This window comes from Orcinus orca, chromosome 16, assembly GCF_937001465.1.
Source record: "Orcinus orca chromosome 16, mOrcOrc1.1, whole genome shotgun sequence".
Classification (NCBI taxonomy): domain Eukaryota; kingdom Metazoa; phylum Chordata; class Mammalia; order Artiodactyla; family Delphinidae; genus Orcinus; species Orcinus orca.
The window spans coordinates 53993067-54018016 of NC_064574.1; the positions used below are offsets into that span (position 1 = coordinate 53993067).

The window sequence follows — 24950 nt, forward strand, 5'->3', positions numbered from 1 at the left end:
AATCAAAATGGACACATGGGTTTTAAAGGATTTTAAATTTTGGCTGTCTTTATTCCTAATGACAAGGGAACATGATGGAATTTAGACCCACCTATCCACCCACCTATCCATCCATCCATCCACCATCCACTCATCCACCTGTCCATCATCCATCCATCCATCCATCTTACTGGTTCTTACTGAGCTCCTGATGGGTACCAGGAATGGCTAGGTCTAGGAATGTAGGAGTGAACGAGGCAGATATAATCCTTATGCTGATGGATCTCATAGTTCAGTGGCAGAAGCCAGGACCACTTGACATTTAATATCCCAGGCTCTTTCCCCTTCACCAAGATGCTTCCATAGTTTGAAACACTCTTGGATCATGTGGTGTATCCTGTGTCTTGTGTCTCTGAAGAGCCAGGATGGGCTATGGTACTGAAGGGAGCTCTCTGGCCTGCGGTACTTACCACGCCCTGACCTCTTGGTGACTTGCTCAGAGAGTACCTGGTCAACATCATCTCTTCCTGATGACTGGATTCGCCCATGCTAGGCAGGATTGTCATCCGATCTGTTGTGCTCCAGTGCTCTGAGGCCACATGTGAACACGCATTGGAGTCTGGGTTAGATATGGTCCTGGGTCTTCAGGGAAGACCCTTGTCCCCTGTGTTAAGGGCCTCATCCACATGGCTGACAAGCTGTTCCCTGTCCCACCTGTATGACAGATACAGCGTACCTGTTCAGGTGGGTCCCAAGGCTTCATCATATCCCTATGCACTGTGATGCGGCTGGTGGGACCAAGTAGATTCTGACATAGACCAACCGTAGCACTTTGCTAGACCAACTGGTAAGGTCCCTCAGATCCTAAATTCATACTTCAGTTCAGACTTCTCATCTGAATCCCACACTGACATGTCCAGCTGCTTTCTGGACCATTCTAAATGGATGTCTAAAGGACATCTCAAATGTCATGTGTCCACTTGTCCCGTGCCTATCAAACACTTTCTTACTCTTCCCCCAATTTTTTCTTCTCCCCAAATATTCCCTGCTCAATTATTAGCATCACCTATCATTTTGCACCAGATATGCAACTCAGAAAACAAGAGGTCGTGGTATTTTCCCATCCCCACCCCCTGGCCTGCAACACACACACACACACACACACACACACACACACACACACACACACACACACACACACACACACACACACACACACACACACACACACACACACACACACACACACGGTGACCCACCAGCAAGTCCTCTTGATTCTATCTCCAAAATATTTCTCAAGTCTGTCTCCTTTCCTTCATTCCCTCCACCACCACCTTAATTCACACTTCTGTCACCTTTTGCAAAAACCACAGGTGCCTCTCAACGTATTAAGCTATCTCTACTCTTGCTCCATCCAAACTATTGTCCATGTGAGAATTAAAGTGATCCTGTCCCTTCCTGCCGTCATGTTTAGTGACTTTCCATTGCCCTTGGGAAGACTCCAGACTCCCAGCTTGGGCTGGATCCCAAGGCTCCTTTGATACTGTGCCCACCTGTCCCTCCAGCCTTGCCTTATAGCACCTTTTAGCGTGCTCTGTCCCCCTAACTAGGATGCAAGCCCCAGAGTTCAGGAGCTGCTGCTGGCTCACTCTGGATTGCCAGTTCACCAAGCACAGTGCCAGGACAGAGCAGGCCCCAGGAAATAGTGGTGGAGTGAATAAATGAGTGAATGAATGAATGAATGAGATAGCAAGACAGATAATGATTCCTTCCAAGTTGGTGGTTCTCTTATTTGTTCTCTTATTTGCACACAGGGGGGTTTAAAAGTGGGGTGGAACCTTGATCCTGTTCTTCCTGTGTCCACACTATGGCAGACACAGAACTCTCCCTTCGAGAGGGATGCATAGCCCAGCTGTGAACGGTGTGGACAGATGACAGCCTCCAGCTGTTAATGCCTTGGGCCTGCCTCAGCCCTTGAGCTGCCCTGCTCTTCTCAGGTTGGCGCCAACCAATGACTGCAAGACTGTGGTCCTAGGACCTGACCCTTTCTGCCGGATGCAGGACTCCTCTAATGGGCACTTGGCTCTGGAGTCCCTGGCGAGCGGCCAGGAACTGTCAGGTCTGCATCCCCACTGACAGCTTCCCTTGTCGCATCCTGCCTCCTCCCTTCTCCTTGCACGGCTTGTGTCAGTGTCCCGTGGCTGCTGCAGAAAATGATCACGAACTGGCACTGTAAAACAACAGAAGTTTATCCTATCACAGTTCTGGAGGCTAGAAGTCCAAAATCAAGGGAGCTATGCTCCCTTCAAAGGCTCTAAGAGGGGACCCCACATGCCTCTTCCAGCTTCTGGTGGCTCCAGGCGTTCCTTGGCTTGTGGCTGCATCGCTCCAGTCTCTGCCTCTGTCTTCACATTGCCCTCTTCGCTGTGTCTGTGTGTCTCTTATGTCTCAAATCTTCCTTTTCTCTCTTAAGAACACTGTCTTTGGATTTAGGGATTCCCTCCCTACCCCGCCCCAGTCCAGTGTGACCTCATCTTACCTTGATTATATCTGCAAAGACCTTTTCCCAAATAAGGTCACATGCACAGGTTCTGGGGAATTAGGACTTGAACATATTTTGAGGGGGGGACACTATTTAACTCCCACTCAGGTGTTACTCCCCAGTAAACCTTTTGCATGGTTAACTCCACCTTGACATCTGCTTTCCAGGAGACCCGGTTGACAGACTTTCTTCCCTCATCTGGAGTGTTCTGCTCCTTGCCTGTTATGATATTTCACTTCTGCTTAAATACTTTTTTGCCTTCCCAAGTCACTTGGAAGTTCCCTGAGGGCAAGTGTGTGTCCTTCTGGACAATGCCAAGTGTGACCTTTCATTTATGTGAAAGAATCTGGGGACAAGAGAGGTCTTGGAATTAGAATTAGACAAAGCAGGTCTGAATCCTATCTCGCCAACCACAGGGACCCTGGGACCTTTACTTCTCTCTTTTCATGATCTGTGAACCAGACATGATAATAATATCCACCTTTCTTGTGGTCTTTTTGTGAGGATTAAATGTTTTCATTCACATATGATGGGGGGAGTTCGCCACTGTTCTGTCTACACCATTACAACTTCTCTTCCTCACCCTGTATCTTTTTTTTTTTTTTTTTTTGCGGTACGCGGGCCTCTCACTGCTGTGGCCTCTCCCGTTGCGGAGCACAGGCTCCGGACGCGCAGGCTCAGCGGCCATGGCTCACGGGCCCAGCCGCTCCGCGGCACGTGGGATCTTCCTGGACTGGGGCACGAACCTGTGTCCCCTGCATCGGCAGGCGGACTCTCAACCACTGTGCCACCAGGGAAGCCCACCCTCTATCTTTTAAGCGGCCTATAAGTCTCCTTTGAAAAAGGAGGGCACCCGTGAAAAGGGGGCGGGCACATGGAGAGGTTTTGTTGGGGCTCTGCAAAGGCTTGGGGCGTGAGCAGGACTCCTTCTGGACCACCTACAGTCTTTGGGTGGCAGTTTGTGGAAGACTCTTTCCACATGGTGATGGAGCTCCTCATCCTGGGTTATGTGATCTCCCTCAAAGGGCAAGATTATTCTGTAGGCATTGGATTGGCAGCTGCCTTTGGATATCAAAAAAGACTGAACACTGTTTCTTTCTCTTTTCACTCCTGCTAAAGTAATCCTAATCCTCCCAGAGGCAAGGAGGAGGCCTCTGATTGATGGAAAGTCTTATATAAGGAGGGGCACCAAGGAAAAGTACAAAGATTAACCCAAGTTCTAATCCTGTTGCAGGAGCAAAGTGTGTCACCTGCTTGGGCATTGTGCAGCAGCTATTATGAATATTGTTGCTTGATATCCCAGTGTCATTGTCCTTGTCATCAGGGTGGGGAGTGAGGGACACCCTCAGATGTCAAGGCGGAAATTCTGCTCACGAAACGGATGACGGGGAAGGAGTGTCTGCAGAAATACTCCACTGGGTAGAGGGATGGAGATGCCGCAAGCAAACCGGGTTCTTCCCTGCTGTTTTGCATTCTTGCTGTGCCTTCTAGGAGATTGCAGCCTGGAGAGGAAACAAGAAAGCCGGCCCAGAGTTGACTTCACCCCGTCACGGTCTCCCTGTTTGCAAGGTCATGCGAGCAGAGGACAGATCCATTTTTAAGAGTGATGCGTGGAGTGGCAACATCTGAGCTTCCAGAGAGTGCAATGGTGTGATGCTAAGAGACACAGGATCCTGCTCTGCACTGTCCTCTGCCCCTCCTTCCTCCTCTCCTTCTTCCCTACTCCTTCCTTCCCCTTAATGCACTCGTGTTCCCAGACGCCGCGAGCAGAAGGGGTGGGTGAGGAGACTAGCCTGCAGGGAGGGAAGGTACCTCATTATTATATTGGACACTGTTCAGAATTAGAGCTTTGGGCCCCACAGCTCCTGCAGCAACCAACCAGGCTCTGGTGAAAGTTTCAGGCTGTTTTCTCTTCCCTTTAAAGCCTGTTGGGACATTTTCAGCAGAGGAGAAAGGGGTAGAGTTCACCTTAATCTTTCTCTGTCCCATATTTCTGCCTTTAAGTGGATCCAAGCCCAAGCCTTGTAATTATCTCAAAAATAGACCTGATAGCCATGGTGCATTCGGTGGGTTTCCTTGGCGATGTCTAATGAAACAGCGCAGTGAGGAGGAGATAGCCTGTTGGTGGGTGGATAGATGGCCCTGCGTCTGTTAATCTCACATTTCATCTCCGTTTAAGCAGTCTCTGAGCTCATTAATTGTCTTTCTGAGTAGGGCCAGGCATTTATCTTTGAGAGCTATCTAGCTTTACTGAGTTCATCCAGGCTAAAGAGAAGGGGAGGGGCAGACTGTAGATGTCCACCTAATTTTACTGAACAAGAAATAGATAGTTAGACAGAGTGATGGCTCTTGATCTGTTTTGCCTGATTGCCTGGCCACCAGAAAAGTGGTACCGGTTGCTTCCCCCACCAGTTGTGGATGAGAGTGCCACCTCCCCATATGCCGTCATAGCATGGAAGATCACCCGTCTCTTTCTGACATAAGGTGGAATTCTGTCAACGCCCACGTCATAGAACAAACATAAAAGAAACTCATAGAGCTGCCTAATGCACACAGAGTACCTGTCTGTTTTAAACAAGCCAGATACACAATCATTCAAATTTTATGAGAAGGATAAAGTAAAATGACTCTTTATACGCTGCCACGATATTTTTTTAACCATCAGATCCCTCTGATGCATTTAAAATAGATTCTGAATGTTGATGAATAGGGGAATAATTAAATAAAATATGGTTCATCCGTAGTATGGAATTCTGTGCAGCTGTTAAAAAAGGAAGTGATGGCTCCACGCCAGGGGTTCTCAACTGGTGGTCCCCTTGGGGGACCCTTGGCCGTGTCTGTAGACATTTTTTGTTGTCATGATTGGGGGAGAGGATATGGTCCTGGCATTTAGTGGGTAGAGGCCAGGGATGTTGTTAAACATCCCACAATGCACATGACAGCCCCTCACAGCAAAGAATTATCCAGGCCAAATTTTCAACAGTGCTGGAATTGAGAAACTCAATTCTACATGAATTATATGGAAAAGATTTTCATACTCTATTGTTAAGTTTATAAAAAGCAAGTGTTCAGATCAATATCTACAGCTCCAATCCACTTTTTAAAATTAAGAAGTATATATTATGTGTATCTGCATATGTATATATAGGCAGATATGTTTGAACATGTTTAGGAAAAAACCCAGGAGAATACATGTCTAATTTGTGTTGTTTTTTGAGGGGTGAGTTTGGTGAATAGTAGGGGCTTTCTTCATTTATGATTCAGAAAAGAGTGGTGAGGAAAATAGTATGGATCCTGATTTGTATGGATTCAATGGAGACCCTACCTTTCCAGTATCACACATACTGCAAAGTGGATTTTCACAGGGCAGCACATACATTGCTTTTCAAGGGACTGTTATATGAGGCTCTCTAGATGAATGCTATGAATGAGATTTTTATAGGAGACTCTTTCTTTTCATTGCCCAGTGTCTGCCATTAGTTACAGCTGAGCCTGGCAATACTAGGTCTCGATTTCTTAAACAAACAAAATAAAATGAAACTCTGAATATGGGGGAATAAACAGATCCTAGTGCATAAAAATTCTTTAAAAGCACATCATGGCACACTAAGATGACCAACACTCAGAAAAATAACAGCCATGGAATATTCGTTTTGACCAAATTGTCCTGCTGGTCCCTTTGCTTTCAGCCACATTGTTTTCAGTAGCACAAAGAGACTTATCCAGAAGCCTTTGAAGCATCTATTATTATGCAGTTATTATGCAGTAACCAGACCAGGGGGGAGAGTGCAGTGCAAGAGGCACAGCTGCCGTGGATCAAGAGGGTTGGAGCATGGGGATGAGTGAGAGGAGGCACCCAGGCTTCAGGCTCAGGGGGCTGGCAGAACTGGGACGCACTTCTCCAACCCAGGAGATGAGGGGGCACAACTGGTGGAAAGAGGAGGGCGTGGCTTGGACTGTGTGATGTTGAAATGTCAGTGGGACACGCATGTGGAGAGAGCGAGAGGACAGTTTGTTGGGTCTGGAGCTCAGGATGGCAGCCAGGACCAGACACACACATACAGGGGTCCTAGAGGAGGTAGGGATTGAGGTCTGGATGGGACAGGAAATGGTTCCAAGGGAAGGGGAGTAATGTGCATGCAGAGGCGGATTCCTAGAGGATGGTGGTGTTCCCGGAATAGGCATAGGAAACGGAGCCCAAAGGACGAAGGGCTTTGGGAAAAGATGTCAGAGAGGGGACAGACAGACTCACTGCAGAGGGTTCCAGGCAAGGTGAGAAGGGACAAGGGTCCTGGGCTGTGCAATAAAGCTGTCTGGGTAAGGGGGAGTGGGCGCTGAGGAGTAAATGAGAAGGCGGAGGGCCCTCATATGCTCTTCCTTGGAGCTGTAGCCTTACTTGGATTGTGATTCCCTAATTCCTGTCTGCTTCTCCTCCAGACTGTAAGTACCCTTACATGGCATGGGGACCATGTCCATTTGTTCTTCTCACTGTGTCTCCAATGTTGAGCACAGTTCTGGAGGGTGGACATAAAGAAGCAAAGAGAACTGAACTTTTACAGTTACTAAAGGAGGTGAAGGAGCAAGGAAGAGGGGGCCTCAGAGAAGGAGCTGGCGTAGAAGGAGGGTTTGGAGATAAGGGGAGGGATGCTGGACAGAGGAAAGACTGGGGGAGGCACAGGGCTCGGTTCTGAGACCCCAGGAGAAAGATCTATGTTGGTCCACCCCCTTGTATGCAGACCCCGGGCTCCACCTTGCCCCCCCACCCCCACCTTTCAGCCTGTGCCTCCCTTGTAAGCTGAGGTCAGAGACCCACCTGAGCCTGCCCCGTGGACCAGGCACTGATGGGGGAGGAGAAGACGGGTGCTCTACCCTGCCCATGCCTTTCAACACAGGCAGGCAGGACAAGCCCTCTTGTTTACACTTTGCAAACAGGAGAGAAACGCCACAGGCGTGCCTGGTCTAACAGCCTTTGGGAGGTGGTAAGAGAAGCAGCTTAACATTTATTCCACGAGTTACCTGTTTCCAGATTGTGGCCCTAGCTCTGTCATGTCCCCGAAGATTTCTCTTTATGTGGATGGTCTGTGCTGGCTGGTCCTAGCCCACGTTCATTGTTAATCTGTGGGGCGTGGACTTGACCAACAGTGGTAATAAACATACTAATAATGGTTCTAGGTATTTTCGCCCTAAAGCTTCTGTGCTGTAAACATCTTTGCTGCAAACATTTTCACCCCATAACTAATTGGCCCTAAGGCAATTTTGCTGTAAAAGATAAAATAACTGGCGAACAGTTGGCTTCGTTTCCTCACTGACGCAGGACTCCCATTTTTATATTCCATCCATCTTCGCCCTTGTGATGGTCTAAACAGTGATGAGTAGATGTGGTCGTCTTAAAGCAGTGGATGGTAACAACTACTGTATCGATGTAGTTGATAGAAAACACGGTGATAAAACTTAACTGGAAGTGTGAAATTGAGAGTGCAAAGCCAAATCACATATTATACTAGAAAACGATAGCATCAGTTTGCAAATCTTTAGGTGATTTGAAGGCGCTAAGTTGAACCCATGTTTCCAACAGAACTTTGGAACATTCACCAATGGCCATGTGACCATCTGCCAAGAAGAAGCAGTAGTGATACAGAGCTCAGCTACAAACATGCATCCTGGTGTTTGAGATGGATCCTTGTCAGTTATTTGCACAGTATTGCTGTGAATCTACATGCATTTTATTTCATTTTTATTTTTTAGATTAATTTTTTGGAGTATAGTTGGTTTACGATGTTGTGTTAGTTTCTGCCGTACAGCAAAGTGAATCAGTTACACATATACATATATCCATTCTTCTTAAGATTCTTTTCCCATATAGGTCATTACAGAGTATTGAGTAGAGTTCCCTGTGCTATACAGCAGGTTCTTATTAGTTATCTATTTTATATACAGTAGTGTGTATATCTCAATCCCAATCTCCCATTTTATTCCTCCCCTCCCTTTTCCCCCTCGGTAACCATAAGTTTGTTTTCTACATCTGTGACTCTTTCTGTTTTGTAAATAAGTTCATTTGTACCAGTTTTTTTAGATTCCACATATAAGTGATATCATGTGATATTTGTCTTTCTCTGACTTACTTCACTCAGTATGAGAATCTCTAGGTCCATCCATCTTGCTGCAAATGGCATTATTTCATTCTTTTTTATGGCGGAGTAATATTCCAATTGTATAATATTTGCACGCATTTTAAATGTGTGCAAATATTTTGTATTTTACAATAAAGTCTTAAATTTTGTTATTCATTTTACATTATGTCCTTTTTAACATCCCTCTTTACTTTTTTGTTATTTTATCTTTTACAGTAAAATTACCCTACAGCCAATTAGTTTTGCAGCAAAAATATTTGTGGAGAAAATGTTTATGGCAAAAAGGCTTGTGGCAAAGATGCTTTGGGCAAAGATGCTGGTCTAGGCTATTAACAGCTCTTGACACTGGGGCCTTTGCTGAGTGGTGGCCGTGAACCAGGTGTGTGGTATCTCATTTAATCCCCACGACCACCCGGTGAAGTAGGAGGGGAGCCTGGAGCTCAGCCTGGGATGGATGGGCGGTAACGGTGGAACGTTGTCTTCTCAGGTGGCCTGGTCTCCTGGGCCCAAGACCTTGGGCAGCAAAGCAGAGCAACGTCCCATCTCTTTGTCTTTAAGGTACTGGCTTGGTTAAGCTCCCCGCAGCTTGTTGGGCCTGGAGCCCTGGCTGGGACTAGCGAGTTCCAGGGTATTTTCTTTGGTTCAGCAGAGTCCAGGAAAGGGGTTCTCTTGTTTCTCTGCCTTGGAGTCCGAGGTGCTGTGGGAGGCCACAGGCATGTGATGAAGGGGCTCAATCTGAGCTTTGGGCAAGGAAAAGGGGAGCTTGTGGTGTCTTCTCTCCCTTTGGGTGGGAAACCATCTCGACCAATAGGAAATATGGTGGAAGTGCAAACAGAGGATGGAGAGAGAGAGGAAGGAAGAGAAGGTTTACTTGGCTTGGATAGTGATGTCCCAGGCCCGGGGGCCACCTGGCCCTGGGATTTGCATTTTACAAAGTGTCTGTGCAACTCACCTTTTCCCTTTTGTCTCAGCCGGGGCCCTTCCCGTGCTGGGAGCTGGCTCGGCATTCTGAGAACAAGTGGAGCATGTGCGTGGGTCAGTCCACAGCGTGGGGGCTCTTTGGGCCTACTGAGTAGGGTGTGGCTTTTGGTTCTGTGAAAGTGTGCTTAAAATCTTCTGGTGGCTTCTGAACTTGCTTAGAGAAAACCCAAATTCCATATGTTGACCTTCAAGGCTAGTCATGATCTGGCCCTTGCTTGCCTCCCTGATGTCTGACTATCCCGATACTCCAAACTTCCTGCTTCCTGGCCCTTGTCCACTTGTGCCTGCCCCAGGGCCTTTGTAACTGCTGTTTCTACACTGAAAATACTTACTCCAGATATGTCTGGCTCTTTCTTGTCATTCAACTCTCAACCCTCCCCAACATAAAGTAGCACCTGTCATTCTCCATCCCACAACCCATTTTGTTATCATCATTGGACTTATCACTATCTGACATTATCTTCATTTATGGTTATTTATTATCTTATTTGCCACGTCCTTCCTCCTCTCTCCCACCCAGTGGCAGGGACTTGTCGTCTGTTTATTGCTAGAAACACAGAGCCTACAATAGCACCTCGCTTGTGTTAGGCACCCCATCAACATTTTCGGAATAAATGAATCAAATATTTCTTTCCAAGGAGCATAGTTATTTTGTCTAAGAGAAAAACAAAGGAAAAACAATTGTTTCAATGCGAAACTCAACATTTCTTGTCTTTGTATTTTTTTATGCAGGATCTACTGTCCCTGCCATACAGCCTGGTCGAGGGTGAGGTAAGTACTCATTTTGTCCTGATTTAGGATTTTTGTTAAGTCTGATGGAAATGAAGGAGGTAAAAAAGTCTCATTCTCCCTATTACTGTGCAAACCCAGCCCAGCCATGCAGTGGGCATGCTAAGGAGAAGGGTGGGAATTGCCAGCGCTCATAGCCTATAGTTTTCTTAACCTCCCCTCCCAGTTGGAGGGGCTCCTGGACATAACTGGCACAAACCTGTTACCAGGCATGGCCGTCCAATCCCATGCCCAAGGCAGACATCTGTAATCAACCATAGCACAATTCAACCCTTACAGAGAACAGTTATTACTGATTGACCAGGGAAAGCTGGTGAGATGAAACTTATTCACACTTTTGATGTATGAGCTCTAGATGGGTGGTTAGGTGGCTTCTCATTAGGAATGATGAGAGTGGTTGTGAGGATGGGAATCAAGCCCTTCCCTCTATTTCATCATTCATCTGAAGACAAATAAAGGAAGCCCACATCTTCCGGCATCATGCCACATTTTTATTAGCATTGGAGCCACCAGAGTTTGGCCATGTAAGAATATAATTGAACCAAATGGATCTATACCTTGGGGCAAAACATTTTTTTTTAATTGATTCCAACTCTACATTATTATTGTTGCTTAATGAGGAACTAATGTAATTTCTAATGAAGCTGTATGGCCCTCAGATAGACAAAGTAAGGTTTTATTTCCCTTGTGATGCTGTATGCTCTCTTCAATTAAAACCGGGAAGGAAAATTAATACAAATGTAAGAATTTTTTTTTTTCTAAGATTAGTGTCAAGATGGCAGCTTTTTATTAAACATGTAAATTTCCTGTGTGATGGGATTGGAGAGACATGTGGCTGGCCCTTGAGTGGACTGGAGATGTTTAAGTGGTGAAGGAGGCTTCACGGAGAGTCTGAATCTGTGGTCTCTGTCATTTGAGGGGTGATTAGAGTGGGCTCTGTGCTCCACGGCCCCCTCCCCTCCTCCCAGCGTTCTGTCCCCTGGAGCCGCACTCCCCAGGCTCCTGCTGTTGGCTGCCAGTTATTGGTAGAAGAATTTGAGGAACTGTGGGGTTTTTTGGGAAGTAATTTATTGATGTGAAATTCATATAACATAATAGTAGCCGTTTTAAAGTGAACAATTTAGTGGCATTTGGTATATTCACAGTGTTGTGCACCCACTGCCTCTAAACATGTTCATCACCCCAAAAGGTAACCCCATTAGCACTCACTTCCCACTCCCCCTCCTCCCAGCCCTAAGCAACCACTAATGTGCTTTCTCTCTCTCTGGATTTGCCTGTTCTGGACACTTCATATAAATGGAACCAACAATGTGTGGCCACTTGTGACTGGTTTCTTTCACTGAGCATAATGTTTATGAGATTCATCTACGTGGTAGCTGTGTCAGTACTTCACTCCTTTTTTAAAAAAATTATTATTTATTTTATTTATTTTTGGCTGCATTGGGTCTTAGTTGTGGCATGCAAGATCTTTCGTTGCGGCATGTGGGCTTCTCTCTAGTTGTGGCTTGCAGCGTCCAGGGCATGTGGGCCCTGTAGTTTGCGGCACGTGGGCTCTCTAGTTGAGGCTCGTGAGCTCAGTAGCTGTGGCAGGCGGGCTTAGTTGCCCTGCGGCATGTGGGATCTTCGTTCCCTGACCAGCGATTGAACCCACGTCGCCTGCATTGTAAGGCGGATTCTTTACCACTGGACCACCAAGGAAGTCCCTTCACTCCTTTTATGGATGAATAATATTCCATTGTATGGATGGACCCCATTTGTCTATCCATTTGTCTGTTGGTGGATATTTGGGTTGTTTCTACCTTTTGGCCATGGTGAATAGTGCTGATTTGAATATGTGTGTACAAGTATTTGTTTGAACATCTGTTTTCACTTCTTTTGGGTGTATACCTAGCAGTGGATTTGCAGGGTCATATAGTAGTTCTGTGTTTAACTTTTTGAAGAACTGCAAAACTTTCCCATCTATAACAAGAGGAAAAGGAGTCTCGGCAAGGTTTCTGGTGTCTGCTGGGATTTGAAGCCTGGCAGGCTGGCTCCAGGGCCTGTGTTTCCAACCACCATGCTTTCCTGCATTTGGGCGTGTCAGCCCCATTTAGCACGTCCTATTCTGTGCACTGCCCTGGGGAAAGCAGCAGTGCAGGGAAAGTGGAGGGCAGGTAGGCTCCTCTCACCTCGAGGGACCAAATGTATCATTCCTGGCCAGTCTCCCTCATTCCATGTGGCGTCTTGACCTTTAAACTCTGAAGAGTCTGTGCAGTTGCTGGACCAGTTGATTGAGTAGTCACTTGATTTGCTGATAGGTTGTTTGAACTTGTTACTCAATCTCTTTCTCTTTTTCTCAGGGCTGACGAAGTCAACTTGACAAAGTAATAACAATTCATTGGGTATCAGCTGTAAGCTGTGTGACAATACTTGAATTAGTCTCAATCTCCACAGCACAGAGGCAGACTAGGTCTCATCATCCCTCTTTTCCTACCAGGGTTTGTGGGTAGAAGCCCAGAGAGGTGAAGTAACTTGCCCATAGTCACACAGCTTGTAAGCAGCAGAGCTGAAATTTGAACCCGGGTCTATGCATCTCTGCAGCCTGGATTCTCCCTGCTGTGTCTGCAGGCTTCTCCAGACTCCCTCAGCCATCAACATTTTCCACACTAGTGTGGTGATTTTTTAAAAAACCCATTACAGTTTGGGCTTTCCCGGACCTACACAGTCCCTAGAACATCTTGAGATGCTGGGAACTTCTCAGTCGGTTGTGAGAAAATGAGAATTCCTTTTGGGGGAATGACATTCCACTCTTCTCTCCTCCTAGTAAAACCACTAGGAGGCATATTGCAAAACGTGATCTGGCATCTACGGTCAAGGTGATTGTTTTTTTAACTGACTTTGTATCCTGCGTTCTCAATACTTTGGCAGTAACTGGGATGAGGTCTGAATTTGTTGTGTGGAGTTGTTCATCTTTCTACCCCCAGTAGGATGCTGCACAAAACGGCACAGGGAGGCTCTAGGTTCCTAGCATTGCTGGCAGCCCAGGAAGCTGGAGATGGGATGCTTCTCAGGTGAGAGGGAGAAGAGGGTGATACAGGTGACATGGGCAGGTAGGTCCTGTCCCCAGGGAGTCCCTGGCTCCCCAGGCACCAAGGAGTTAAATGCTCTGCCTGGAAAGTAACTTCCCCTAGGCTTCCTCTCCTGAGCATGATAAAGCACAAAGGGGAGCTGGGGCATATTTACACCTGCTCCTTGCACAGGTTTCAATGGCAGTAATTCTCTGACCTTTTAAAATGGATAAATCTCCTTGGCAGTGGCATATTTCTCAAGCTTAGCTCAGAGTGGGGGCCGAGGAACTGGGAGACATGGCCAGGCCAAGGAGAAGATTGATTAGCCCCAAGGGGGTCTGTTCTGGAAACCTGCCACGCCCATGGCTGCACTCACGGTTTGGGTAGGAAAAAGTGTGTTTTTGGCCGGAGTGTGAGTCCTTGCATCACCTCCCAGATGGATGAAAGCAGGCAGGCTGTTTTTCAGATCGCAGTGGATTTATTCCTTTGATCACCTGCCTTCGTCTGCCTCCTCTGTGCGTTCTGGTGGATGCTCTGCTCTCGTGTCTCTGTTGTTCTCCGTCACAGGGAACACTGGGCGAGAATCCTATTATCACGGGTTCTTTAACTCCCTTGCAGCATCACCAGGGAGCATAATAACCTCTGTGGTTGGCAGTTCCCTTCCTTCTATCCTCTTTTCCTTCCTCCTCCCTCCAGAGCTTCTGACCAAGAGGTGTGGGAGAACCCGGAGAGAAGGGTCTGGCGTTTCTCAGATCTACTGTGTGCTAGGTGGACTCCCACAAGAAAGGTCATTAGTAAACCCATTTGCAGGTGGGGAGCCTCACACCCAGAGAGGCAAATAACTGTTCCAGGTCACCTAGCTCCCTGGAGGAGGACAAGGATTAGAATTTGGGTCCGACTGACTATGGTATTTGTTCTTTCTGATGCTGCCTTGAGGACAGGAAGAGGTGGTGTGGACGTTCCAGCAAGTCTCTTTCCCAACGTCCAGGCTCCTCACTTACTTCTCAGGGTGGTGCCTATGCTCCCATCTCACCTCCTTCCATCCGCTGTTTGTAAATTCACGGCACCCTCCCTGTTTGAGAGGCTGGGACTGGCTTCCCAGCGATCATTTCCTAACAGAAGGAATGCTCTTTCCAGCTCAGCAAGTGTCGGTTCATAATTACCAGTGTAATTAGAGCAGGATTTACCATCTGAGCCTCTGTGGATGCTGCAAGGCTGCCGGCCTAGGTAGCTCTGGCTTAGAAGGGTGTTTGGTTCCCCAGGGAACCCAAGGTATCTTCTGGGCCCGGCAGAACCATATGGAACTATCCGCTCAAAGTACCCAGAGGCTTCCCGTGGTTCTAAGAATAATGCCCAGACACCCTGACATGAGCTGGCTCCCAGGCACCTTTCTGACCTTGGAGGCTCTCAGATCCAATGCCGTCTTCTTTCAGGAGCCTCTGATGACTGGCCAAAGAATCAGCGTCTCTCCTGCCCCACACAGGTTCTTTTCTATTGCTCTGTTTTATCTTCTTCATGCCATTTAGCACTATCCGGAATCATATTCTTTTCCTGTGCTCATGTTTATTTACTCGGCTCTCTCTTACTAAAATATAAGCGCTTCAAGAACCACATCTTGCTCACTTGTCTTCACATGTCTTGTTGAATGAAAACCTGAGACCTTTGCTGACACATTATTACTCCTGTTACACTGTCACACCCCATTGTTTATGATCATGCCTCTGTTTTTAATAACTTTGTCCACTTACCTCTTTTCTTTGTGCTTGGAGGAGGTCTGTAAAATTCCTAATAGCAAGCACCTTATTTTTTTATTTCATTGGATCCCCAGCACCTTGTATAGTACCTGGTAGGGAGTAGATTCTCAATGCACTTTGGATGGGTGGGTCAGTGGATGGATGGGTGGGCAGTTGGGTGGATGGATGGGTGGTTGGTTAGGTGGATGGATCAGTGGATGGATGGGTGGGTAAATGGGTAGTAGGGTGGGTGGTTGGGTGGGTAGGTGGATGGATGGATGGGTGGGTGGATGGTTGGTTGGGTGGGTGGGTGGGTGAATGGATCGATAAATAGGCAAGTCTGGCTAAATTTTCCTGAAATACCCTTTGGACACTTGTAAAGTTGTGCTCTCTATCTGACAAACCTTATTAATTTTATGATAAGGGCCTTGGGTCCTTTTTTAATCTGAGATGGGTTGGTTAGGGTCTCCCAGAGCTACTATATTTCTGTTCGTTTCTCTTGGTACTGGCCACAGTTTGTGTTTTATATATTTTGAGTCCCTGTTCTTTGACTCACAAGGGGGATTTACTGACTAGTACTGGTTATGAAGCTTTTATTAATATACAATGACTATCTTGACCTTGGGTAATGCTTTCTGCCTTGGGTTTTTCTAAAATCAGTGTTCCTTTCCATCTGTCTTTGGTTCCCATGGGCCAGAGCACATGCTTTCATTGTTACTCTTTTAAAATTTCCTCTTGGAAATGCAGGTATCTCTTGGAAGTAGCCTATAGGTGGATCTTGTTTATTCACCCTGTCTGTAGCCTTTTAATTGAGGAGTTCAGCATCAGTATATTTGCCAATATATATGTCTGATCACCTGTCATTTAAAAAGTTATTCCTTAAAAGAACTTTTCTTGCTGTTTCATTTATTTTCTCTCTTCTTGGTGTTGCAGATTCTGTTTGATTTGCTTTTATCTTACCTGCTGATTTGGAAGGTAGGCATTCTACATGTGGTTTGCCTTTCACTTCTTTGAAAAGGATGCTGTAACCCTTGTTTCTCTAATAGTCAGTCAGGAATGAAATGGCATCTTTGAACTCCATCCAGGCAAGATGAGGACATTTAGCTCACCTGCACTTTGCATTTCTCTGCACCCTCTTCTGTGTTCCCAGGAATTGTCACTATAATTGAGACTTCAGAGCCAGCTTAACGCCCATAAGTTGTAATTTTGACATTGTCGTAGTAATAGATAATGCTGGTGGAGGGGTTAATACGTAAGAGGCACTGTGCTAAGCACCAGATATAGAATTTCTCACCTAATCTTCTCAACAACCCAGTGAGGAGCTGTCCTTTGCCTCCACTTTTAGACAGTGAAAGTGAGTCTTTGGTGTTTCGTAACTCGCCAGAGGTCACACATTTGAGTGGGTGGCAGAGCCATTAGTACTGGCTCTGGCTCTGGCTCTGGCTCTTAACCATGCCTGTCTTGCTCACTGTCAGGGATGACTGCTGCCGGCTGTATGTGGCTTTGGCAATGTATTTATACCCAGCAGCTCCTTGGGGCTCTTACCTGCTCTGTTTCCACCCACAGTGCCCCTTCTCGAACTAGACTTACGATATTGACCCCCAACTTCCAGACCAGCAACACCCACATTTTCATGTGTTGAGGAAGCCCCTGGGGGATCTGGTTAAGATGTAGAACCTGATTCAGTAAGTCTGGAGTGAGGCCTGAGATCCTGCATTTCTTATAAGCTCCAAGGCGATGCTGCTGCTGCGGGTCCAAGCACCTGCCTGTGACAGCGAGATTCTGGGTTAATCCAGAATCTCGAATCTCAATTCTGCCTGCTTAATTGGCTTTGTTTTTATTGGTGCTCTAGCTCATTACTCTTTAATGCAGTGGTTAAGCAAATGGCCCCTGAAGACAACTGCCTTGACTCAAATCCCAGCCCAGCTGCTGACTCACTGGGATAACAGTGCCCACATCACTGGGTTGTTGTGGGGTTTAAGCAAAGCAAGATAAATGAAGTGTTTGGAACGGTGTCTGGCACATGGTGAGGGCAAGGTACACGCTTGGTATTATTACTTGCTCCGTCGAAGGCCTTCAGTCTATCACAATACAAACCTTTCGCTACCTCCCTCCTCTCTTCCTCCTCCCCACTCCCACAGCTCCTTTCCCAGACTATGGGATTTGTGCAGACCCTGTCCATAACCTCCAGATTCTTCCTGTTTTCTCTACATGAATCATTTCAAGATGGCTGGAGGCTCACCTCTTCCATGCAGCCCTCCTGGTTAATCTTTCTCAGTCCAGTCCTCCCAGGTAGTCTTATGAAAATGTCTTCCTCTCCATCTAGCCGCAAGAATTCATATTGAACTCTTTGTAACGGATGTTTTCGTGGATATGGATTTGGAAAATATACTTTGACAAGCTAATTTAGAGTGGGGGGCAAGACCCCTGGGGGTGATCTGAGTAAGAACAGAGCACTACTATTCTTCCTGAGTGAGCTGTATAAGCTTAGCTTCAGAAGGGAATTGGTTAGGATAATAGAGGCTTAGAGACCGCTGGGCGGGAAGAGCAATGGAAGAAGAAGTGAAAAGAGAACAAAGCAACTGCCGTTTGGAGGAAAACTATGGGGAAAGATCAGAGATTTTTGAAGGGAATTGTCAGGAAGCTCTGCACTGTTAATGTGCAGCATTTTCCCCTTCCCACCACCTCATGAATGTTCAGCAACATGTCCATTTTCGGTTAGTGTTCTGTGGCATTGGCTTTGGGGGATGGTGATGAAGTGCTAGGTATGGTCTCAAGCAGACATGGCAGGGGTCAAGTTGACAAGTTGGCCGCCATCTACATTGGTAGCTCATCTACACTGAGGTGGGACTCAGGTGTTAGTACCTTTGAAACCTTCCAATGTACAGCCATGGTTGGGGACCACTAACTTCAAGCAATGTACCCCACATTCGTTGTGTAGGGCATTCATAGTGTTAAGTGCCCAGAGAAGTTTTCTAAAAAGGTGGTAGTCATGTTACTGTGGTTGTCTAAGTTTGGGGAAAAAAGCTAATTTGGTTTCTTCACTGCAGGGCTTGTTAGCACCTTTACTATGCTTATAATATGCTGTGACCATACAACCTTTTTGAGGAATATCTTTTAGCCTGTGGGTATTTGATGCCTGCTTATCTGTGGTCCCCAGAGCCCATTTAAGGAGAACTGAAAAATTCCCCTGGATGCCTTTACTGTGGCGGATTTGATGATGATGATGGTGCTGGTGAAGGAGGTAGTGATTTTGATTATGACCGTCTCACCACCAAGTAAAGACCCAAAGAATGAAGAGGGAAATGCTCAACCTCCCTCCTGGAGACAGGCTGCCTTCCCTACCAGGTGGCCTGGACGGTCACTTCCAATTTGGGAACTGGTCTTACTTTGCATAAGTGGTTGAATTAATTGCACTGGCTGTTTCTCTTAATCTACAAGATGCTCAGTAGGGATGGGACACCTAAAGGAGTTAGTTCTGATTTTCTCTAGATTGTTTTTGATCTCCAGTCACTGCCTTGTTGCTCTCTCTAATCACAAGCTCCATATCGAGGAGCTGGGGTACATATGGTACCTAACTCTCCCCTCTTATGATGGGCTTGTACTTCAGGATGGATTCCTTATGGCTACTTCTCTTGTGGGTGCTTCACAGCTTTCTGATTGCAGAAAGGTCTCCCTAGAGATGCAGAGTTGCAAAACAATGTGTCTTGTCCCTGAAGGGAATTTCTGGCATAGGCCCTATTGTTCTTCCCCAGCCATTAGTATGAAGCTTTCCGTCAACTCAGGCAGAAGGGATGTGATGGAAAGATCAGCTCACCCAACCCAAATGTAGGTCCTCTTGCCTCTCACTGCACATCCTGGTGGCCAGCCTGGCTTCCCCACTTTTAGGCGACCACTTCTTTTTGCTTCAGCAGCTCAGTAGGGAGGGAGTAAGGAATTCACAACCCACAGAACTGCAGCTCTGCATCCCTGTCTCCCTTGGAGGCGCAGGTGACGGAAGAGGCAGCCAAACATTCCCGATTCCACAGCCAAATGTTACTTCCTCCCTGGAGGCTCAGCTTGGTGAGCAAATTCCAGAGCCTTGGTGTTTTTCATCCCAATTTAGGCTAGACTAGCAAAGGGGGTTTGATTTCTAAAAGTGGGACAGTCTTCACACTGTCCAATCTGAGTGGACCAACAGAAAGAGGGAAGGCTGTGAGCATTTACGGGGCTGCGTGCTGCTGGCAGTAGTGTTCCCAGTGTGCCTTCCAGTAATGGGTAATAAATGTTCAGTTATTTAACCTGGAATCAGAGCTGCAGCATTATCGATTACCTGGAACATCTCAAGCTCTAGACAGCGAAAGCCCCTTGCATGAAGAAGTATATCTGTAGAACATCACTGAGAATTAAAGTTAAACAGACATGCATAAAACATACACAAGGTAATTCTCATTGGCCTCACGAGTGCAGGATTAGAAGTGCTCGTGAACTCTGAGGTGCCAGCTCAAGACTCAGAGGTGCAAAAGGATGGATGGATGGATAGCATCAGTTTCTCTCTCCAGATCCACCCACTGCTCTTCTCTACCCTCTTTGTGACCTGGGAGCCTTCCCTGTATAGATCACAGTACCAGGCTCCCTTGCCCACTGGCTTCTGGTTGGGTTTGGGCAATAGGGAGCCATGCAGGTTATGGGAGGAAGAGGAGAGGGCAGGGCATTTACAGACCCTGCTTCCTCCCATGGGCTGCTGCATTCCTAAACAAGACAGCAGGCAAGCTTCTCTGTATTCAGGCTCAGAGATGGTGGCAGAGCCTGAAATCCCACTGTTACTAGCCCCAGAACACTGCATTATCTCTTGTGGTTGCCCTAACCCCATCCCCACCTTTACAAATAGTCCCTTTATTAAATTCCTCTCAAATTATCCTAATTCGAGTGTACCATCTGTTCCCTCCTGGAACCCGGGCTCATACAATGGGCAAGATGTGGCTTATTCCACTACGTATAAATGGAGTCACAGTTTAAATGCCATCTTCTTCAGAGAGACCTCCCTGACCCCCATTCTTCTCTGTTACAGCATCTGTTTGATTTCCTTTATGGCACTTGTCACATCTTGGTGCTGTCATTAGATTGGCTTGTTGGTGTGTTTGTTGCTCATCTCCTTCCCTAACACAAGGACTTTAAGCACAGAGAAGTTAAGTGACTTGTCCAAGGCCACACAGCTAGGAGAGGGTAGAGATGCAATTTGAACTCAGGACTCTGATTCCAAAGGCCCCCCTTCCAGAGCCACGCCCAGAGGCCGAGCTGCAGGTCGGGTAGTTCCATTTCCTTAGAACCACTCCACCCCTGTTACCTTTACTCACGGACAGAGAAAGTTGGGTTTCCTGAAACAGTCTATGAGCCTGAAGTTGCCTCCTCTTGCCCTCTAGCCATTTTGCCCAGAAGCAGAGTCAGAGACTGGTCCTCAACGTCCTGGTCCCTTCCCTTCCTCTGTTTCCCTCTCCCTATCCTCCAGCTCACTCACCAGGAACTTGAACCTTGTCCACAAGCCCTTCTTTCTCCAGTCAAGAGGTGGTTTCCATGCACAGGTCTGTTGCATGTTGGGGCTGCTCAGATGCTCAGGTGACAGGGTCCTCCCCAGAGATGGGAGCTGTCTCAGATTCACAGAGTGACTTGTGATCTGGTTTCCTTTCAAGGGAGAAACACAAAAGAAATCCCCACTGTGCTCTGCAGAATTGCTAATGGTGTGTATTGAAGCATTTGACCACAGGTTGAAGCCCATGAGGGATTTTCTCCTAATCTCCCTCAGAGGTTCTAAGGAGGTGAGATAAAAACACATGCATACCTGTTTACACATCTAGAAACACCTCACCCATCTATACATCATACATAGATTTAAAAAAACAATACCTACAGCTTTGTTTCTCCAAAATACAAGTATACAGGAAGAAAACAAAAAATATTCTGTGATCCCATCACCTAGATAACTCCTGCTGACATTATAAATGCACTTGGTTAGACAATTCACGGGGGACAGAAAGGTACAAAATGCCTTATCCCCTGGCCCCCCAGCCCAGCCTGTCCTACTTCCCACTGGCTTTCTGAATTCCTTCTAGAAAGATCATCTAAGGCTATGCTAGTGTGTGAATGTGTATAGCAGCACTTTGGTATTCAACGCTGATACCAAAGTGGTCACACAGAATACACTCTTTTGTGACTTGATTTTTTTTTCTTGTATCTTGGAGCTCATTCTATATCAGCACAATCAGTTCTTTTTTTTTTAATATTTATTTATTTGTCTGCTCTGTGTCTTTAGTTGCTGCATGTGAACTCTTTAGTTGTGGCATGCAGGCGGGATCTAGTTCCCCGACCAGGGATCGAACCCAGGTCCCCTGCACTGGGAGCGTGGAGTCTTACCAACTGGACCACCAGGGAAGTCCCCAGCGCAATCAGTTCTATTCCTTTCTTCTCGATGGCTGCATAAAATGTCATCTTATCTCTGTGCCATGATTTGTTTGATTGCGACAGTTAGGCTGTTTCCACGAATTTGCTCTTAGAAACGATATTTCAGTGAACATCAGTGTGCATACATCTAGCTGTATTTTGCAAGGAAATCCATGTACACTATATCCCTGGAGGTGGAATGGCCCGGGCAAAGGTCAGAGCATTTTAAATTCCCATAGATATTGCAGAAGTACCCTTTGTGATGGTTGTAGCCACATGCACAATCTTGTCATTGATTATCAGTGCCTGGCTTCCCACACAAGTATAGTAAGTCTAAAAATATCCAAAGACGCTCACTGTTAGCAGTGGAGGACTTAGTTTGTTATTCCTCTTTACACTTGCATTGGTCCACACAACCTCTGTGGTGGTACTTTCCATGTTGACTTGAATTTTCTTTTCTTGTTTGGCTCCTTCATTACACTAGTGTCATCTAAGGCTGGATCGGGGTCTTAAATTAAGCATCTTCCCCCAACTCAGTAGCGAGCTTATGGCTGACAACCATACATGCTGGCTTGAATCTCTCAACTGTTCCATATGACAAGTGCCATGGAAACACGTTCTCAGCTCTCAAGGATGAGATTATCACCTAGCTGTGTGTCTTTCTTCTTGATCGTGGCCAGTTGCTATGTCCTGGAAAAGGTAGATACTGTGTACTTCCTTAGGCTGAAATTTCTTGGTCAGCCTTTGTATTACTGTGCTTGGCTGCTGTAATGAATTAACCACAGACTGGGCAGCTGAAACAACAGAAATGCATTTTCTCACAGTTTTAGAGACTGGAAGTCCAAGATCAAAGTGTTGCAGGGTTGTTTTCTCCTGAGGCCCCTCCCCTAGGCTTGTAGGTTGCTGTCTTCTCCCTGTGTCCTCACACGGTCGTCCTCCTGTGTGTATGTCTTCGTCCTAATCTCCTCTTGTTAGCACACCAGTCATATTGATTAGGATCCATGCATATGACCTCATTTTACCTTAATTACCTCTTTAAGACTGTATCTCCAAGTATAGTCACATTCTGAGGTACTGGAGGTTAGGACTTCAACATATGAATTTTGGAGGAGGCACAGTTCAGCCCATAAAACCCATTTTCTTAGGTAGTGATGACAGGGGTGCGAATCCCAGGTAGGATCCTACACTTGCAACTTTCACTATGGTGAGTCACACGAGAAGCCCATGGGACATCCCTTTTTGCCATCACAATGCTTTTTCCAGTCTCTTTCGGAGACCCAGTGCCTATAAGACTTCTGGCCTAGGTGGGCCGTGAAGTGTCTGGGGCTGGGCAACTTGGACCTTATTATTTCTCAGACTGTGAACACAGATGACTTTTCTGTGCCTGGTGGTCCTGCAGGCTGAAGGAGTCTTACAATCCATGCCGCACTTGGAAACAAGGAGTTTGCCTCCCAGGCCAAGGAGAAGATGGGCAGATGTGCATTTGGCTGCTTCTCCTGCCTCTTGGAGCCCAGCCAGGATTGGCGGGTGAGGTGCGACTTTTCATAGGTGAAGCCTGTGGAGGAAAGAGAGCCAGGGTGGCTCGTTGCAAAACTCAGCACGTGAGCCGGGAAAGAAGACAAAGCAGGCACTTGATTCAAATCTAATTTCCATGCTAACGCTGATGGATTGTAGGCAGTGCTGGAAGTGCTGCGTGTGTGCGTGGACTTTGAGACCACACCCAGGTTCCTAAGAAAGAATGTCTTGATCAATAAAGGATGCCTGCCAAGGGCACAGGGTGGAGTATGGGGCTACTTGTGCTATTCCTGCTTCTAAATGTGCCACTATTGTGCACAGAGCAGGCCATCTTGGCATGAAGTAACCTTCCAGAGACCTCTGGCAAACGGCTGTTTCTGGGAGCAAGAAGGAGTGATCTTTGGGCTGAGTGGGCTCCTGGACAAGGAATATTCTCAAGGTCCTGAAGGGCAAATGAAAGGTGAGAACAATTGTCCTTTGAAGACTGTAAGCAGCTTGTGGGTCAGAAGACCCTTTTCTGATCCCTTGCTTTAGAATTTTCTCTGAGAAGTGACCATAGGGCAGATACAACCCATCATCTATCACAGTCAATGAAATTGGTCACACATCAGTGTCCCAGAGTTCTAACCCCAGCAAGAGCCTTTCTGTCTGTGCCCCTGTGTAGGGGAGCCCTTAAAATATTTTACAAAGCATCATGTTGGGTACGGGGGATTGATGCAAATATTCTCATTGTCAGAGTCCTTTATGACTTGGGGTTCTACGGTGGGGTATAGTCACCTTTTGTTCTGGAGTCGTCTAGAAGCACCACAGGGGTGGCAAACTTGATGTACATGCCACCAGATGCTCTTGGCAGACATCCCTAGTCCATCAAGACACACTTGGCCTCTGCTGATCTGTGATCACCACTCTTCCCCAAGTCTGGCTCCAGGTGCCCCTAGAGGAAGACTTGCTTGGCTAATCCTATAAGGCATGTCTCCCACCCCTACCCTCCACCCCCGTTTATAACACACTGGAGTTGCTTTAGATTTCTAAGGCTCTTTCAGATCTAATTGTCTCCAGTTTCCACACCCTTCAGATCTTATCCTGTAGAGCGACAGCTTCCTGTCTGTATGGCTGTCTTGGCTGTCAGGCTGCATGTGTTGGAGTGTGAAATACAGTGTACCTCACTACTTCTGGATATGCCAATTTGTCTTTCATAATGCTCCAGACAGGATCAGAGCTGAAATTCACCTTTGAATCTGCTGATAAAGTACAGGCCTGTTGAGTGAATACAAATATGGATGAGCATATTAGTTATCTAGCACCGTGTAACAAATTACCCCAAAATTTTGTGGCTTAAAACAACAAACATTTATCATCTCACAGTTCCTGTGGGTCAGGAGCTGTGCAGTGGCTTCGCAGGGGCTCTGTTTGAAGATCTCTCGCAGACTGCAATCAAGACGTCAACCAGGGCTGCAGTCATCTTGAAGGTTTGCTGGGAAGGAGCCATTTCTAAACTCACACAGGAGGCTGGCTGAACAAGAGCCTCAGATCTTCACTGGCTGTTGGCTGGAGACATTAGTTCCTTGACACGTGGGCCCCTCTAAAGGGAAGCTTATGAATACCAGCTTCCGTTAGTGAGAGATGGCACCCAAGACAGAAGCTGCAGTTTTCTGTAACCTAACCTTGGAAGTGATATCTCATTGTTTCTGCTTTATTCTTTTCATTAGAAGCAAATCAGTAAGTTCAGCCCATACCTAAGTGGAGGGGATTATACAAGGATGTGAATACCAGGAGGTAGGGATCTTTAGGGACCATCTTGGAGGTTGCCTACGAT

At 46.7% G+C, this 24950-nt stretch overlaps 1 protein-coding gene and 1 long non-coding RNA gene across 12 annotated transcripts in view; one reads left to right on the forward strand and one right to left on the reverse strand.

The window, feature by feature from the left end:
- Window positions 1-24950, forward strand: part of RBFOX1 (RNA binding fox-1 homolog 1) — a 2185863-nt gene that overhangs the window by 213112 nt on the left and 1947801 nt on the right. For all 11 annotated transcript variants that reach the window (XM_033428861.2, XM_049699911.1, XM_049699912.1 and 8 more), the window contains exon 2: window positions 10366-10404. In XM_033428861.2, the coding sequence (XP_033284752.1) occupies window positions 10366-10404 (39 nt within the window). The remainder of the gene's footprint in view (window positions 1-10365; window positions 10405-24950) is intronic.
- Window positions 1-24950, reverse strand: part of LOC125961530 (uncharacterized) — a 199756-nt gene that overhangs the window by 13155 nt on the left and 161651 nt on the right. The gene's annotated exons all lie outside the window — the stretch shown is intronic.